Here is an 18,589-nt window from a genome sequence, read left to right on the forward strand (position 1 = left end):
CCATCTCAAGGCTAGGTAGGATATATTCGAACCTTTTTTAGGACTTACCTTAGGCCTTTTTTTGTTTTTTTTTTTGGTAGATTGCTTACCAAAATAGATGTCAATAGCGAATCGAATCTGAGCCTTAGTTTAGCGAAGAGAACAATCCTTACTCACTCAACTAATTTCAACCTTTTATGTTATTTTCTTTTACAAAAATGATAGAGTGACTTTACTGTGAGAAGCATACAAAGACAAATTAAAGAGTACTTACTAAAGGGTAATATCTTGTCAAAATCATACGTGTTTTTTTTTTTTTTTTTTTTTTTTTGGGTGGAGATAAATTTACGCAATAAGAAAAAAAATTAAAACTCTTACATGATCACCACAAGAATTAAGAAAAGTTGGTATAAATCTGCCACAAGGGCAACAAACCTAGCAAGCTAGCACTTGTGCTCCCAAAAATTCCCTCGCTAACACAACGAGACCACAACATTCTACTGGATGAGTGCAGGCTAGGATGACCACTTAATTTTCTCAAGTACATACACTAGTCATGGAATTTTTCTTTTATGGTACGTGCTACTGTTAGATTTTTGCATATAGAGATCTAATATATCTTTGTAACAATTAAATCTTGCATAAAATTCGAACGGCTAAGTAGTAAGTTGGACACTTTGTAGCAGAACTAGAAAATTCAAATTTGCCTAACTGCTTGATCCATGGGTGTTGGTCGCAAACTCATACAATAACATCAAGTCCCAGATCAAACGCGCATTTGTTTGCACACAGTATTACAATTAAGTTGACCTCACAAATTAAAATACAAATATCCACAAAATGTAATTCACCTCCCCTCCCTCTCGCCTCCTATATATATATGGATCAAGCCCATCACCTATCATCAACTCCACTAAGTAGTATACAATACTAATTCAAATTCCAATCCAAATGGCTTATAATTCTAAGCTCATCTCATCCCTCCATATTTTAGCTTCATTTTTCATCCTTCTTGTTCCATTCTTTGCCTCGCTATCTTTAGCTGCAGATAACTCTTCAACCCCAGTCTCCACCGGAACCATTTGCAAATCCACCCCCGACCCTTCCTTTTGCAAATCCGTCCTCCCCAGCAACAACACCGCTGAAAATGTCTACTACTACGGCCGGTTCTCGGTCCGAAAGTCCTTGTCTCAATCGCGGAAGTTCTTAAATTTAGTCGACAAGTATCTCAAACGGAGTTCCACCTTGTCTCTTACCGCCGTCCGAGCCCTCGAGGACTGCCTGCTGCTTGCCAGCCTCAACATGGACTTTTTGCTGAACAGTTTTGAAACCGTCAATAACAATAGCAATACCCTTCCCGCACTCAAAGCCGACGACGTCCAAACCCTCCTCAGCGCCATTCTCACCAACCAGCAAACATGTTTCGACGGCATTCAGTCCGCCGCATCGGCGTGGAGTCTGAAAAACGGCCTCTCCATCCCGCTAAAAAACGACACGAAATTCTACAGCGTTTCGCTAGCACTTTTTACCAAAGGGTGGGTTCCCAAGAAGAAGAAACAAGCCGCGTGGCGCCCCAGTAGGATGCAGCGCGGCTTCAAGAACGGACGCTTGCCGCTGAAGATGTCGAGCAAAACGCGTGCCGTTTACGAGAGCATGAGCAAGCGGAAAATGCTGCAAACGGAGACGGCGGACGATCTGGTGTTGGTGAGTGATATCGTGACGGTGAGTCAGGATGGAACCGGAAACTACTCCACCATCAGTGACGCCATTGCCGCGGCTCCAAACAACTCTGCACGAACTGATGGGTACTTCTTGATCTATGTCACCGCCGGTGTTTATGAAGAGTACGTCTCAGTGGCTAAAAATAAGAGGTACTTGATGATGGTTGGAGATGGCATTAACCAAACGATTATCACCGGCAACCGAAGCGTCGTAGATGGATGGACAACTTTCAACTCTGCAACATTGGGTAACTTATATTTTTAAACAAGAAATGAAAAATGCAAGCTGCTTTGTTATATTTTCAAACTGTGAATTAGGATCGTAATCAAGTTTAATATTTGACCATACATAACGGTCAAATTTTTTTATGTGCATATTTTATAAAATCAACATAATTCTGAATTAGTATCTTACAAGTAATTGAATATGATAAATATTGCAGCTGTGGTTGCACCTGGATTTGTAGCGGTGAACATAACGTTCCGCAACACCGCGGGAGCAATCAAGCACCAAGCAGTCGCAGTCCGAAATGGGGCGGATCTGTCCACATTCTACAGTTGTAGCTTTGAAGCCTACCAAGACACATTATACACACACTCTCTTCGGCAGTTCTACAGAGAATGTGACATCTACGGCACCGTAGACTTCATATTTGGAAATGCTGCTGTTGTGTTCCAAAACTGCAACATATATCCCCGCCTTCCAATGAGCGGCCAGTTCAACGCCATCACGGCTCAGGGTAGAACCGACCCGAACCAAAACACGGGCACTTCAATTCACAATTGCACCATTCGTGCCGCTGATGATTTAGCCTCCAGCAACAGCAGTACACAGACTTATTTGGGCAGGCCATGGAAGGAGTATTCTAGGACAGTTTACATGCAGTCTTACATTGATAGCGTGGTGGATCCTGTTGGTTGGCAAGAGTGGAATGGAGATTTTGCACTGAGCACGTTGTATTACGCTGAGTACAACAACACCGGACCCGGATCCAACACTACGAACAGAGTTACGTGGCCCGGTTATCATGTGATTAATTCTACCGACGCCGCTAATTTCACGGTGACTAATTTCTTGCTGGGAGATGACTGGTTGCCCCAAACCGGAGTGCCTTACACCGGCGGATTAATTTGAGACATTTCTTGGACTACAACCCATATTTTCTTCTCTTTTACAATTCTTTTCTCCTTGTCATTTTTTATAGTGAAGTGATAAACATGTAATGCCCAATTAGGAATTCTCAATTTACAACTTGGGTTTTAAATTGTAAACGGTTTTATTTTTTGTTTTGTTAACTGATTGACTTTATAACAATCGTGTTGGAAGAAACTTTCGTGATGCATCTTAATTCAATCTGTCACATATGAAGCAAATACATCTAAATATTAGATTGCACCTTACCTTGGTCATTGCTAGTAAAGTTTTATTAGTGTGTTTGTCATTATAACATTCTGAAAACGCTAAGAAAACGTAAGAGTTTAAACGCTATGGTGTAGAGTTTTGACATATCAATCATGTCGTCCACTCATTTTATAATTGAAGGCGGAGATAGGATTTCTTAAACTGGTGGGCTAGCAAAAAATATAACCATAATATGATTTGATCCATTTTTTTTTTTGTCTACATAAAGTTACATTATAATCAACTTGAAATAAAATAATTTAAGTAATAAACTGTTGACCCTAAAAATTACAAAGCCTACGTGGCACGCATGGCGAGTAACTAATGAGCTAACTACGTCCTTCGGTTGATGCGGGGCATGCCAACTCGTCGGCCGAGCTCGGCCGAGGAGTAAAATTTGTTGACGATGTTGCGTTGAGCGCGTTGCTGACTTCTTGATCTTGCGATTGCGGCCGAGGAAGGAACAAGTCTCAGCCTTTGGATTCTCGAGCCTAAAGATAAGGCTGCTAGTTCTGCTAAGTTCACGAATCGTCGGCGCCGAATTCAGTCACAGTGATTATGTTCGTGAGAGTATAAGCACGTTGAATCGACACCAGACTATATGTACACAAATACTCAAAGGAGATGTATATCTTGATGGTAAATGTGGTTCGGCCGTCAGAATGCCGAACTTTGAAACTCACTTGTGAGTATCCAATCATAAAATCACTCGGTGTTCAATGTGCTGAATGTCGTAATTCGTAACACCTTACTTCGCTGAGAAAACTAATAAGATGACCTCTGCCAATAAGGATTCGAAAACCCTTCTCGACCGAGGCTTGGATAGATAACCAGTTGGCCTCGACGCAGTGCTGTTTATCCAAACTAAAGGTGCTCCTCGGTTGGCTGATTCTACGGCAACAATGCTGTTTATCCAAACTAAAGATGTGTTGGCGGAAAAAGAAAATAAAAATTCTCAAGATATTTGAGAGGTTTGCGCATGACAATTGTATGTTGAATTGGAGGGGGCTTGAATGATGCACTTTTCCCTCTATTTATAGCAACAAATCTTCCTCAAGATCGAGTTGAAACCACAATCGGATTAGGACTTCTTATTCTAATCCAACTTTATCTCGACCAATCCTACTTTTACCAGGACTTTGAACTCACCCTCTTTTCAGGTCGTATTCATTGTCGGTCGAAAATCCAGTATTGCACTAGAACCCCTTATCGTATTGGGACTTCTTCGACTCATCCGCTCATCCAAACTACTCCTTCTTGCAATAGGACTCAACCATCTTTACTGAACAGCCCCCGACCACCAGTCATCCTGTAGTGTATTTGGAAAAACTTTGGGCCAAACCTACGCTTGGTTATTTTGGGCCTAAACATAAACCAAACAATTCTACAGCTTTCCATTAATTAATTTCTAACCAGCTTAAATATAAATAAAAGTAAAAGTGAAAAAATTGGATTATTGACTCTTGATATACAATCAAATTGGAGTTTTGATCATTGAACTAAAAATTCATTAGCATTAATCCTTAAACTTATCACAATGTAGAGTATTCTTTTTTGTTACTCTATTACAACTTTAGCGGTTTATATAGGCATGGTTGCTTACAAAAAGAAAGATATGTTTTTTGCTTGAACATATAGAGGAAACAACCTTCTACCTGGCCTCTGTACCAGTAGTGGAATGGCTACTTTCAATCAGAAAAGGAAAATTGAGCAAGGCAAGGGAGAAAGAAGTTGACCCCTCTTTTCTGGTAACCCGTCACCACATAAGTAGAAAAAGAGGGAACAGGAAGGAGGAACAACAGCTTGACTTTGGCACATGAGGTGGAAAACTCCTTATTTGAACGAAAGTTTTAATGATGTTGGCGTGATGAGTTTAAAGACTACTGTTCACATATTTTAGTTTAGATACCAAAACTCCACTTGAATCAAAATCTAAAAACTAATACTAAATTTTATTCAAAAGATAATCATAAAAAATGCAATAACATAAAATAAAATAGATATTGATAGTTGTAAATATTATTTGTTACTTATGATGCAATACATACATATGACAAATTGATAACAGTGGAACTCGGTGGGCTGTATTTGGTGACAATAGGTTGCAGTAGCCTAACTGATATGCTAATAACTTAATATAGCAGAAATTCGAACAAAATGAACCTAGGCTACAACCCATCTTAATCATGGATGTAGTTTCACCGATGCTTAATTATAATATATGAATTAATAACGACATATAATAACATGATCGTTATACAAAAAAATTTCTCTCTCGGATCGAGAAAGAAATCTAGATCTAAGTTGGCTTCGATAATTGACTAGCTGCAGGAACTGCAAGGTGTACATCATGTGATAAGTCAACCATGATTCCCTTGCCTTTGTTGGTTGTTAGTATCAAACAGTTTTCCATAACTAAAGCATACATCCCAAGCCATCCACGCAATTGAATTTAGTGTTTTTTATGGACACGAAGGAGTACTCTGTTTCTTGTTGGGCAAAAGATTACAGGCTAAGATGCCCAACTTATTAGACAGTCCTAACATTTGGTCGAGAAAGCGATTTATAGCTCCAATTATTTGACTCAAATTTTGGTCAAAATTTTAAACCAAAAAATTAAATTGAGACATATCGCGTTTTTGTTCTTTTGAACACACACGTCGGTTTATTTGACATACGGAACTTTAGTTCAAAAATCTCCAACGTTATTTATTTATATATAGTCTTCTAAGGCATGAATCAAAGAAGAGAAATGCTAAAGAGATATTCTCAAAAATAGAACTTTATGTATTTGTTTGGATCTAAATTTATACCATCGGTCCATGCAATCAAGACCGTTGAGTGAGCATAGCTCTCAATCGTTAGATGAAAAAGTGGAGATAATTTTTGTTATTATTAAAGGATAATGTTATGATTTTTATCATAATAATTATCTTTTAATATGAATTATCTTAACATCTTCTTCAACCAAATAAATATGACGTGAATTATATCCTAAGCGAGCAGTATAGTTCGAGTTGATTTGGAATATCTGACGGCACATGGAAGTTAAAAATGAATTTGAAATGCATTCAGATAGGGTCAGATGCATGCCACAATAAAGGTGATGGATTTGGGTGATGAGACAAGCCTAGAAAAGCTAGGTTTGTAATGATGACAAAGGAAACCTAAGGTAGGCTAGGTTTTTACTTTTGCATGGTGATGGAAGTGATCGAATGGTTTTAAAAAGGCTTCTGATAGAGGTTTTTTTTTTAAGGAAAACTAATAAAAGTGATTTGAAAATTTTGAGTTTTAACAATATAGATAAAATAAATGGTAAAATAAATAGTATCAGAATTGACATTTAGTGTAAAAATATAATTTTTCGTTAAAGTAAACAGTATTATAAACTTTTCGTTAAAACTTTTTTTTTTTTTTTCAATGAGATCAGAAGCCTAGGTGGGCTAGGTTTCAAATGTGATGTGAAAGCCTAGATAGGCTTTTTTTTTAGAAGTCACGAACTACAATTTGAAGATATGCTTGGCTTTTGACGCGGATGAACTTCAAGAATTAAAGTTGCAATTAAACTCTGCAACATTATCTCACCGTGAAAAACAAGTACTTCAGTTCTATAAATACAGATGCAATGGCAACAGGAAAGCTCTTCTAATTCAACACACAACTACCCTGCGCAAATCTCTCAAACATTTTGAGATTTTTTATTTTCTTTTTCCGCCAACACATCTTCAGTTTGGATAAATAACACTGTGAAGGCAACCGGTGAACATCTTCAGTTTGGATAAACAACACTATTACCGGAGAATCAGCCGACCGAGGAGCACCTTCAGTTTGGATAAACAGCATTGCGTTGAGGCCGACTGGTTACCTATCCAAGTCTTGGTCAAGAAGGGTTTCGAATCCTTATTGGCAGAGGTTATCTTATTAGTCTTCTTGGCGAAGTAAGGTGTTACAAGTTACTATATTCGGCACATTGAACGCCGAGAGATTTTATGATTGGATACTCACAAGTGAGTTTCAAAGTTTGGCATTCTGACGGCCGAACCACATTTACCATCAAGACATATATCTCTTTTGAGTACTTGTGTCTATATAGTTTGGAGCTGGTTCGACGTGCTTATACTCTTACGAATATAATCATCGTGACCGAACCTGACGCTGACGATTCGTGAACTTCACAGAACTAGCAGCCTTATCTTCAGGCTCGAGAACTTAAAAGACCGAGACGTGTTCCTTCCTTGGTAACAGTTGCAAGATCAAAAAGTCAGCAGCGCGCTCAACGCAACATCAACAAATTTTACTCATTGGCCGAGCTCAGCAGATAAGTCGGCACGCCCCGCATCAACCGAATGACATAGTTATCTCATTAGTTACTCGGCCTGCACGCCCATAGGCTTGGTAGTTTTTAGGGTCAATAGTATTCTCTGTCACTTTATATTTTTTGCACAATATTTTGTAAGTTGTCACTATAGAATTAACATTAAATTGTGATGTGATAAAGAGTTCACGAAGAGTCCCACTATTGAAAAAAAAATTTCCCTTCAGAGCATCTCTAAATAAGAATCAAATTCAAAATATTATATTTCAATTTGAAAGCTAACTTGGCAATTTAACATATTGTCAATAATTTCATTCAACCAATATGTCAAAATTTATTGCTTCATTTATTTTTTTAAACAAAAATAATAAAAGTTGGGTTGTTGTTGGTTTAAAAATAAAAAAAATAATACTTAAATATTCTAGTATTAAAGGTAAAATAAGTGGAATGTCTTTAGAAATAGCAAAAACCATATTTGAAGGCAACGTTAATTTTGACATCTCTTTGTCCATGTCAACTTTGACATTTCGATTGAAGTAAATGGTATGTCATTTGTTACTGTTATATGTCTATGTAGCATTTCTGACATCTTAGAGCATCTCCAAATGAGATATCAAAATGTCCACATAAGCTATAACATTAAAAAAAAAAAAAGACCACACTAATGTTCTCCAACGGAAATGTCAAATCCTATGTGGCGATGACATGGATTAACAGCGAAAGAGTTGCTGTCAAATTTGACAGCAGCTTCAAAATTAATTGTTAATGCTTTTTATTAATTTTTTATTGGTTTAATCATTATTATAATGAATGTTGGTTTTGACCCGTGCATTCATGCCTATTTGGTGCATTTGATGAACGGTCCTGATTTAGTAAGTATTAAATGTCTTTAATAAAAACTTTATTTGTTTAATCATTTATTTTGTAATATAATAAAATAATAATTTTATTTGACATATCGGGTGGAGAGTAAAACTTTAAAAGATGTCAAAATGCCACATAAGCTGTCAAATGTAAATTTTATGTTTAAACTTGATATCTCATTTGAAGATACTCTTAGCATTTCTCATCAAAGAATGTGGCTGTCAGACTCTTTTAATTTTTCATCAAAGAATGTCGAGACAAAAGTTAATGTTAAAAGAACTTATGGTTGAGTGTTTTTAGCCGCTTTTGACTCAGAAAAGCTATTAACCTTTTATGCCCTACTAGCCTTTTATGCCCTAGCCTTCCCTAGCCTTGAAAACGATTATGCTTTCATGAATTAGTTCCAGCTTAGCTTCGTCATGCCCAACAGAAGGAACGCTTTCACTCACGCCAACAACAACGACCTCTGCTTATGCAGCCTACCTTGAACCAACGAAAGTTAAAATCACATTTCTTTGCCTGAGAGAGAAGAGCGTCAGCCCGCATCATCCTTGTGAGCAACAGATTGCTTCCGCATTGAGCCCTTGACACTGACCTTTGAGATATCATTCCAAATTGTGAGGTAACAGAAAATCTATAGAGCATTTGGAAGAGTCTCTTAGCACTTCTCTTGTTACATCAGCAACAAAATTGATTGCGTCCTTGTAGTCTATTTTGTTTATGGTCTTTATCTTTGCTATGACGCATCTGAAATGAATGTAATTGCCACTCATAGAAGACAACTACGTAGAAGTTACTAAAAGCAATCCTTTTGAACCGCGTTCTTTCACGTGCATGTGTTCCGTTATACCTTGGAACTCTCATACATCTTATTAATCTTTACTTAAACACAAAACCAAGAACATGTAATTAATTAGGTTTGCTCTTCTAATTATTTCTGACAGATGCATTATTGAAGAGATGAGACTCTCAAAATTGATAGAAATTTTTAGTTATGACGGGAATACGGATGGTACATTACGTGTTTTTATGTAAGTAGTAAAAAATTTTAATTTTTAAGTTATTAACCTTTTAACACACATATCCCACCATTTATATAGGGACACGTGGTGTACCATCTCGTGTGACGGTCACGTTGAAAAATCTCTCCAAAATTGGAACTATTTATGGACTTTAGTCTCTCAGTCACCTTATGTTTTTGGCAAAATATTTTGTAATGTTAACACGAGAATTAACCTTAAACTCTGAGGTGGTAGAGAATCCATGGAAAATTTAACTTTGAAAGTCTCCTAATTGAAATACTCGTAATCATACGTGTTATATAACTATATGATCAATATAATCACGTCAACTTGATGATGCAGCTACGCCATATTGTAACGGCAGAGATTGCTTTGGGTTTGGCTGGCATTTGGCAAAAACTAATAGAGAGTAATACATCGCTACGTTTTTTGCACATGATTATTTAATCCAATAGCAATTCACTAGGTGTTGAATTCAAATCTCACAAGCTACGGTTCATAAAATCGCATGCCTGATGTATAAAACCAACAATTGTTATCGAAAAGTAGTTAGTCAATCACAAAGTTGGCACATTTTAGTAATTATCATTTATTAATTACATAAAAATTAGATCCTATTTAACTAGCTACTAATTAAATCCGTACAATGGAGGATTCAAGAAAATCACTTGTGGGCAGGCAAGACCTTGATGATGGACAAAATATTATTGCACGACAGGCGGAACGCTTCGTTCTTGGTTTGGATCACGGATTTCTCTCCCCTGAGCGAGCTGTCGCATAAATCGGCGTCGGAAATCGCCACGTTGACCCACAGTTCCACTTCCTCTAAGTTATTCGTTGAGATGGCCTCGACGCAATCGTCGAGCTGCTCGTTGGCATCGGAGTAGTGCTCAATGCAGTCTGCCAACGCCTGCTGAATCGTGGGGTCCAAAGTGGTAGCGTTGTGGATGAGCAACGACCGCATGTGCTCGTCCACGTCGGAGGCCATTGCGGCAGCCAGCCGGATGGCAACGAAGGCGAGGCCGGTGAGGTCCGCGCCCTTGCTGTTCGGGTCCTTCTCCAAGGTTTCGATGCATAAGTCCTTACGGGGTGAATGCTGGCACGCTTGTTCAAGAAGCTTCATGTTCACCTCACCTGCGGCAGCGGCGGTGTTGCTGCCTTGACTTTCACCTTGAGCTTGACCGTTACCAGCGACGACGAGAAATCTTGCGGCACATAATGTTGAGAGGAAGAAAAATGCTGCTGCAATTGGCTTCATTTTCCTTTTCTTTTCTTGTTCTTGTTCTTATATTTGTTGTTAAATCAATGGAAGGGGATTAACTGATTAGAAAACGAGGAGAATGAGTGTATAAATATGACGAGGAACTGGAATGGTGGTCAGCTTTTTTGGAGGAGGGCCTCTCAATGCTGCGATTTATGAGGAACCTTCACTCATTTCCACAAATTTTTTAAACGCGTATTGGACGTTGATTTGAACGACTGAGACTTAAAGTAGATTTTGTTCTTTCAAATTTAACACTCAATTCTATGGTTACGTAGCTTGTGCTGCATATAGGCAACTTAGAAATTGGGTTTGTAAGGTTTGGCTTGACTTGTGATGGCTTTACAAATTTCCTTAGTGGTTTGTAGCCCTAGGAATGCTTGGGCTATGTCGTTTTGTGTCATACAAATCCCACGTTGCATTAGGAAATTGAGAAAATAAAACTTTTTTGTCATAAAGTTCAACACCTTGGAATAGGTGATTAAGTTGAGACATTATTAGTGTGGTTAAGGGGGGGCAATGGTCCGTTTCTTTGAATATTTGACATGTTATTAGAGCGTGTTCGATTGCGAGAAGTCGAAGAAAAACTTAGATAAAACAACTTGACACTTGACAAATTGATATACGCTCTTACAAAAGCACATATCAAGTGTAATTGTTAATAGGGTAATGATAACTAGACCATCTATTTAAACGGTATTTTGCAAACTATATGATGTAGTTGTTGATTATTCGATTATTACTTAAGTGTTGATTAACGTACTTATTTCATATTGATAACGCATCACATAATTTACAATTTGGTCTAAAAATTGGTCTACTAACATTATCATTTGTTAATAATGACAAAAACATTATAAGATAAATATCTTGTATTATTAACGCTCAAAATTGTAAGGTTGACAAATTTAATTAAATAACATAAGATGAGCTAATAAGATGGGCTAAATTCAAATGGACTTAAAGATGTAAATGGTTAACTTCTCAAAACTGAGTTACATCCACTGTGTTAGTCTCAATATACAAATTTCTAGATTAAATAACGCTTGGCTTAATACATACACCTTATTCTCTTTGATTTGTCCGACCTGCTGATTTGTCCGACCCGCACAATGGAGGTCTCTACCCCTTTATATTGGCCTTTCCCCCTTGAGACCTATCAAAACAATATTTAATTTGCCAACAACCCGTACTAACTAACTATCAGCTTTTCACCTACTCAGCCTGGCCTGAGCGTCCTTCTTGGACCTCGGTTACTTTGCCTTGCCTTGCCAAGCACTGTGCCGACTTCCTTTATGTCCCATCTTAAGCCTCTGCCTGCATGTCATTGAGTAGTCCAGGTAGTACTCGAGTACTTCGGTTCTTGGAGGCTTGTGTCGTAAAACTGTTAGCATACCCATGTGCTCTTCTTGGTCGGATAATCCTTCAATTGCCTTGGTTGGCCTGAGCCCCCTGGGGTCGACCCTCTATCAACTCTTGGGGCATTGGGCTCCTAAACCTTTCTTTGGACTTACGTCCTTGAGTGGGCCTAAATGGGCCCATCGTTAACATGTAAAATCAAAGCAATTCATACAAAATTAACAAAAACGTCATTCAAAAAAAAAAATTGAATATTGTGTGACACCTTCTAAAATAAAATAAATAAAAATATATATCTAAGAGAACATATTTTAGAACATGACTACATGAGTTAATGTATATACTTATACAAACATATTATACAAATACAAATACAACCACAAGGTGTGTACCAAGACGCTGCCAATGAAAAACAAAAGCGCCAATTTATTATATTCCCCACTGCAGTAACAAAATCCAAATGGATCAGATTGGTATGTGTCTATATGCTCCAAATCCTCTTTAACGACAGAATCTGGGTGCCCGAACCCGATGATTTTTGTTCGCTGTAATTGTTTTTGGGTGAACCGAAACAGATACGATTAGGCACCTCATCCACGAGAACAGATACCCCCACCACCTCCGTGAATGGCTTCCTTCCACATTCCTCCGGCGATATACTCGTCGACGACGCGCATCTTGAAAAACCCATGTTACTCTTACTCCTCTCTTGCTCCGAACCGGAGGGTTCATTCACTGTTATCGAGATTTCTGGCGAAATTTCTCGCTTCGGAACCGGAATATCGGGTTGTACCGGCGCCCTGCAGAGTGGACAATTGGACTGCGACTGAAACCAAGTGTCGATACAGTCGATATGGAAGGCATGGTCGCACTTGGGCAGTAGACGGCCTTGCTCTTGGTCTTGGAACTCCGATAAGCACACTGCGCACTCCAGCGGTGTTACGACGGCGTTTTTGGTGCCGGTGGAGGCAGAGTAAGTAAAGGTAGGTAGGGTTTTAAGAACAGAGGAGTCCAAGGCCTTTGGATTGGTAATAGAAGAGAGAGTGGTCTCGAGGAGGGAGGTGAGAGAGCGGTGGTTGCGACGATGTCGTTGGTGGCGACTGCGGTGGAAGAAGCAGCGGACGTAGCTGTGGAAGCAAGCGACGGTGAAGACTACGACGAAGAGAATGACGACTGAGCAGAGCATGATCTTGCCGTTCAAAGCGTAGTGGGTAGGTTTGTGGGTGTCCATATCCATGGAGTGGGTTAGTTTCAAAAGATCTGTTTGAATTTAAAGGAGAAGGGTTGGTTGCTCTGCAATTGGTAGTGATGACTGATTAGCTTTGAGTTTGGCGGGTTGTTTTTATGAGCCTCAGCAACTGGGCATGCATATATCCATGGTGTGCTTTATTATTCCTCTGCAAGCTTAGATTTTTCAAAATGTCGAGAACACGAGTTGTACACTAAGTGTAGCAATATAGTTGATTGGAAATTTAAAAAAAAAAAAAAAATCTAACCAATTGTATTATAACACTTGATATACTGAACTATGCTTCCGGCACACTGAAAAAATTTCTTACAAACTGCAGGATGAGTTATCGACAGACAATACTTTTGCCATTCAATTGTGATTTACTTACGTTTTATTTTACTGTAAATATGTTATATTTAGAATCATTTTTTAACTTTTTTTTTTAATTTATTATTATTAAGAGGAAGTATGACTATGAGGGTTTCAAACTATTACAATAATTTAAAGAAAAATTTTCAAACCCGAAATGCATGAATGAAAACCCAACACTCTATAGATTATGTTATTTGACCACATGCATCATTTTTTTTTAACTATCACTCAAAGAGTGTCAAACTAAATATTATTTTGTCGTTGATATAAAAAGAACAAATTGATAAGTATCATGGTTATCACATCATTCTTCTAAGATATGCGTTTTCATCCGATTTTTATATGCAAGATAATTGAACTTTAAACCTCAAATACAAATAGAAAGATGAATGTTTTTAATTATTTGATCCACGTATCTATCGCAGATTGTCCAAGTTTTTAATTGGTGATTAGTTGGTTAAATCAACCCCTGCATGTATTACTTTAGCACAATGCGGCGACGAAAGATACAGCTGCTGTTGCAAAAACCGAGACAACATGAAAAAGCCGACGGAACACGAATCAACCAAACATGAAAAAGCCGACGAAAGCTAGCTGCTGTTGGTAAAGTTATTTCTCTTACATGCATGCATGTCTCGATGTGTATGAACTTTTCCCAAGTTTTGAAATATCCAATATATTCCGATTAGTTTTCTTGACTCATTTGTCATGCAACATATCATACACATCATGTGTATCACATAAAAGATGCATGCATGAGAACAAGATAGAAACATATGTTCAATAAAATCATAGGGGTATTTTAATAAAGAGAATCTTCCGTATGGACAACTTCACCAACGAATTGGTCAGGTCATTCTCATAAAAGGTGAACTGTGTGCACTGAAATCAAGTTGCACGTATACTGCGTCTGAAGGTACTCAAGAACACATCATGTTTGTTACTTTGTGAACAAAATGTCTCAACAATTTAACAGATTAGATTGTCATACTTAAATTTTTCTAAACTATTAGATATTTCTAACATAAAGTTTCATCAACGTAAATGGGTGGGAATTATCTTACAATATGGCAGTAGTACGGTAGTGGATCAGGAATATAATATATATATATAGTAGCCTTTCATCATCAACTTGAATCATCATATTCTATCTAATCCATAAGATTATATATACATATGTATATATTATCATCAAACAATTAGATGACATGGCTAGGAAATAAAGAGGAGACCCGTGCATGATCGATAGAGATCCTCTTCGAATCTCACTGCCTGAAGTCCAAAAAGCAGAAAATTCATACCACTCAAATTGAATCTGACAGTCCCCATTAACTCATTTCGCAGATCCACCTAATACAAATTAAGGATACAAATCTTTCTTTTTCTCTCTTAAACAGTTCGAATTTTCTAATCCTTGAAATATGGACAGTGAATTCCGCAGATAATCCAAATTTGTGCATGATGGCAACAAAGAACATAATATTTCACAACTCCTGCCCCCACCAACCAAATGAAGCTTCCGCGGTGCAACTTGTTAGTTTTCAGTAAGCGTATTCAGTTAATATTTGCTTTTAAGCACTTGGTTTTGCTAGTTGCTACCATGTTGAATTTAAGCTGTGGGCGGCACAAGTGGCATGCATATTCTAATGCCGCCACTAAGATTGGATGAACGAGCTCTACATTTTGATACTCAATGCCAAAACTTAGCTACAATGCGATATGTATTGTCTAATGGCAAGAGGAGTTTTTAATGCTGACTGTCACAGTTTTACGTGGAGTTTTATTCAATCTTAACCATCGTACTAAGTGAATTAGTAATACTACGTTTGAATTTGGTGGTCACAGTAAACTATTTTGTTAGTTCAAGCAATGGCGGAATTAGAAAATTTTTACTGGGTGGGTTAGCTTAAAAATTTAAATCTTTATAAATAAAGAAATTTAATACCGTATTTTTCATAATATCAGCTAGATGTAAAAAAATTCACAAGGTGAGCCAAAAATTTTTGTAATTAAACAAATGTGTTAAAATTAAACAAATCCAAACTTGTACATATACAATAAGCAATGAGAAAAATGATTTAAGAAAAAAAATTGGTTTGTAAATTGTATTATATAATTTTATATAGTTAAACTTAAAGAATTCGAATTAGTAACTAAATATATGGTGGGCTACATTCGAAAATCAATCAAAATTACATGTAAAAGTTTATTTTTCTCAAGAAGCTACCTGGTCTATAGCCCATGGCAGCCCTTAACCTGGCTCCGCCAGTGAGTTCAAGGTCTGGTCAAGCTTTTAATGCGGGGCCTTTTCAGAATCTATCCATAGGGCCAAAATTTATCACTTATGTCTTCCACAGTTATTTAAGTGAGTTTGATTCTAACAATTATGCAACCTAACCTTGATCAATTTAGCATTGTTATAGAGACGTGAGTTAAGTAGTTTTCGGAGCACTATTTTACAACTTAATCTCGTGAGACCCATCTATTACACTGAATAACTAAACTCAATTATATTGGAAGTCAATTTTTCTGACTTACCGTGAAATTATAATTCAGCTCGGCGAGAAAGGGTTGCTTAAGAACTATTGAATGTACACCATAATAGTTACAATCACTTAAGGAAATGTTCGCCTTCGGAATGAAAATGGATGAGCAGGAACTTGAGCCTCAAAGTGATGAAATTCGGAGAAAAACATGGAACCTGTCACTATACTTGGGGGGCGAGGCATGACCCAATTTATAAGAATCAAACTAATCAAACTCAAAATTTTCGACTCACTGTAAAAGTTCTTTATAGTCATACCACCTCAACTCTTCCACTAAGGACATAAGCAAACCAATAGGCCTGCGTCAACAAATGCAGACGAGCAGATGGGATGCCTAAGCTCGTTAGATTGATTCGGGCCGAAATACACTCCCCCAACATTGCCCCATAAGATTTCAAGACTGAAACCGGCCCAATATGTGAGTTGGGCCCATATACTGTATGTTCATAAATCATGAACCTAATTTTTCCTTCTGCATAACTCATCTGAATGCGTTAATTAAATTTGCTCCGTAACAACTAATTTTTCGTAACTGTCTCCTAACAATATAAATATTGACTGCATTCAGTTCAGTGAATCAGTGTTTGGTACCGTACCATGCACACTTGGCCAAACCCTGTCATCCTGCTTCCCCAGATGAACAAAGTTTTCACTCTCTTTATTAATGTTGGTGACGATTGTCAATGCTGTCCTTTTCACTTCATGCATGCCATGCAAGAAAAATGCTAAGGACATTTCTAGCTGAAAGGGTTAAAAATAACCTCGTTCAAAATTATAGTTTGTAAGAAATTATTTTTAAATAAACAGCATCATGTCATACTTTATACCATCTTCAATTTAATAGGCTAAACTTAACCCTCTCAATAATTTATTAATTTTAAGCTTATCCTTTAAAGTTATTGGTTAATTTAATTAAACTACCGTTTAGATGTTTTTAAATCTAGTCTTTGAATTTGAAAGGGCTAATATAATGGTCTAGTAGGTCATCTCCAACTGAAATGACTAATATAGCCTTGTCCACAATTATAGCCTAAAAAAACTTATTTTTAGTTGAACAGTATCAGATCATATGCTATCTCAAAACGAAAGGGTTAAACATAGCCCTCTCAATAATTTATTAATTTTTAGTTATAAATTTATTAGTTAATTTAATTAAACCATCCTTAGATATTTTCAAATCTAATCATTGAATTTGAATCAATTATTACAATTGAGGAGCTGAGCCAAAAAAAAAAAAGGCTAAGAAGGGGGCTACATTTGGCTAGTCTAATGCCCATTTACCAAATAATTGCTCGGGGGCTCCATGGAATTATAGCCTAGTCATCGGTTGAATATGAGTTCTTAGGCAAATCAAACCATTTTTTGGCTTTTAGATCTTTAGCGTTCTCAATAAAAGATGGCAGTAGGCTTCATAGAATTATAATCCAGCCATCGGTTGAAGATAAATTTTTTGACTCATACCATATTTTGGCTTTTGGACTTTCCTTTCTATTAGAGATGGCTTAAAGGGATTCTCTCAAAAGTGAAACTTTTAATGGATTTCTTGTCACCTTACAGTTTAAGGTCAATTCTCGTGTAAGTATAATAAAACATTGTACGAAAATCATGAGGTGGCAAAGAATCCATTGAGAGTCTTATTTTTGAAAGGGTGTCCTTAACATTTATCTACCACGCAAACTACCAACAAACATAAAATAAAATTGTATTAGGAAGAGTTGGATTACTTTGATATTGGTTATAGACTTATGGTCAAACTTTAACTATCTTCATGGTATCACTGAATCAAAGCATGTTTCTCCATTTATTGTGGCTAGCATCCCACTTGTTTCCATGTCAACAAATGTGTTTTTATTAACGTGTTAGGCTTAAACAATTATATTTATATACACAAAAAATTATAAGGAAAACTAATGAAAATGACTTGAAATCGACTTGAAAACTTTGAGTTTTAATCAAAAGGATAAAAATGTGTTATAAGTGAATAGTACCAAGAGTGACTTTTTAGAGTAAAAATATCATTTTCATTAAAAATGAACAGTACCGAGAGTGTTTTGTTAAAACTCTCAAAATTATAAACACATGGATATTCCTGTGAGAAGTCAGACTATTTCATACACTTCCAATTAGTTTACCGTGAACTTTAACTTTCTTAACAAGAAAACTGTCATATATAGAAATGTATATTTGATTCCACAACTCAGACATTTCAATTGAAAATGAATGAAGGGACAAAGGCACAAAACAACTAACCACTACATGTTTAGCACATAAATTCAGGAGGCTAACTTATCATGCGTACAATGTACCAATGTTTGCTGATGGACTTCTTTGGAATCAACGGTCCTTCGATTTGGAGAATAATTTACATGTAATCAAGTTGTTAAAGCACTAACCACACATTATATTATATTATGTGATTTAATTAAAACGCGTAACCACTTTATGTTTAGCACATAAATTCAGGAAGTTGACTTATCATGCGTGCAATGTACCAATGTCTATCACATCCCCGCCCAG

General features: G+C 37.0%; 3 protein-coding genes across 3 annotated transcripts; 1 reads left to right on the forward strand and 2 right to left on the reverse strand.

Annotated features, from left to right (window-relative positions):
• The first annotated feature begins 857 nt into the window (after positions 1 to 857).
• On the forward strand, positions 858 to 3,030 carry LOC137743474 (putative pectinesterase/pectinesterase inhibitor 7). The gene is made up of 2 exons (XM_068483373.2): positions 858 to 1,948; positions 2,144 to 3,030. Exons 1-2 carry the CDS (start codon positions 931 to 933, stop codon positions 2,833 to 2,835), a joined length of 1,710 nt encoding a protein of 569 aa, XP_068339474.2. The 5' UTR covers positions 858 to 930; the 3' UTR covers positions 2,836 to 3,030.
• Positions 3,031 to 9,798: 6,768 nt separating this feature from the next.
• On the reverse strand, positions 9,799 to 10,701 carry LOC137741371 (pectinesterase inhibitor-like). The gene has a single exon (XM_068481091.2). It carries the CDS (start codon positions 10,559 to 10,561, stop codon positions 9,968 to 9,970), a length of 594 nt encoding a protein of 197 aa, XP_068337192.1. The 5' UTR covers positions 10,562 to 10,701; the 3' UTR covers positions 9,799 to 9,967.
• Positions 10,702 to 12,197: 1,496 nt separating this feature from the next.
• Positions 12,198 to 13,299, reverse strand: LOC137741312 (RING-H2 finger protein ATL64-like). Its single transcript, XM_088679104.1, has one exon. The coding sequence runs from the start codon at positions 13,158 to 13,160 to the stop codon at positions 12,405 to 12,407; it is 756 nt and encodes a 251-aa protein (XP_088535230.1). The 5' UTR covers positions 13,161 to 13,299; the 3' UTR covers positions 12,198 to 12,404.
• Positions 13,300 to 18,589: the final 5,290 nt, after the last annotated feature.

The sequence above is a fragment of the Pyrus communis genome, chromosome 11 (assembly GCF_041283825.1).
Source record: "Pyrus communis isolate YQ-2024b chromosome 11, ASM4128382v1, whole genome shotgun sequence".
NCBI classification, from domain to species: domain Eukaryota; kingdom Viridiplantae; phylum Streptophyta; class Magnoliopsida; order Rosales; family Rosaceae; genus Pyrus; species Pyrus communis.

Coding starts and splice junctions, on each gene's coding strand:
- LOC137743474 (XM_068483373.2), top strand. CDS start 931: ATGGCTTATAATTCTAAGCTCATCTCATCCCTCCATATTTTAGCTTCA. Junction 1,949..2,143: donor TTTCAACTCTGCAACATTGG/GTAACTTATATT, acceptor TAAATATTGCAG/CTGTGGTTGCACCTGGATTT.
- LOC137741371 (XM_068481091.2), bottom strand. CDS start 10,561: ATGAAGCCAATTGCAGCAGCATTTTTCTTCCTCTCAACATTATGTGCC.
- LOC137741312 (XM_088679104.1), bottom strand. CDS start 13,160: ATGGATATGGACACCCACAAACCTACCCACTACGCTTTGAACGGCAAG.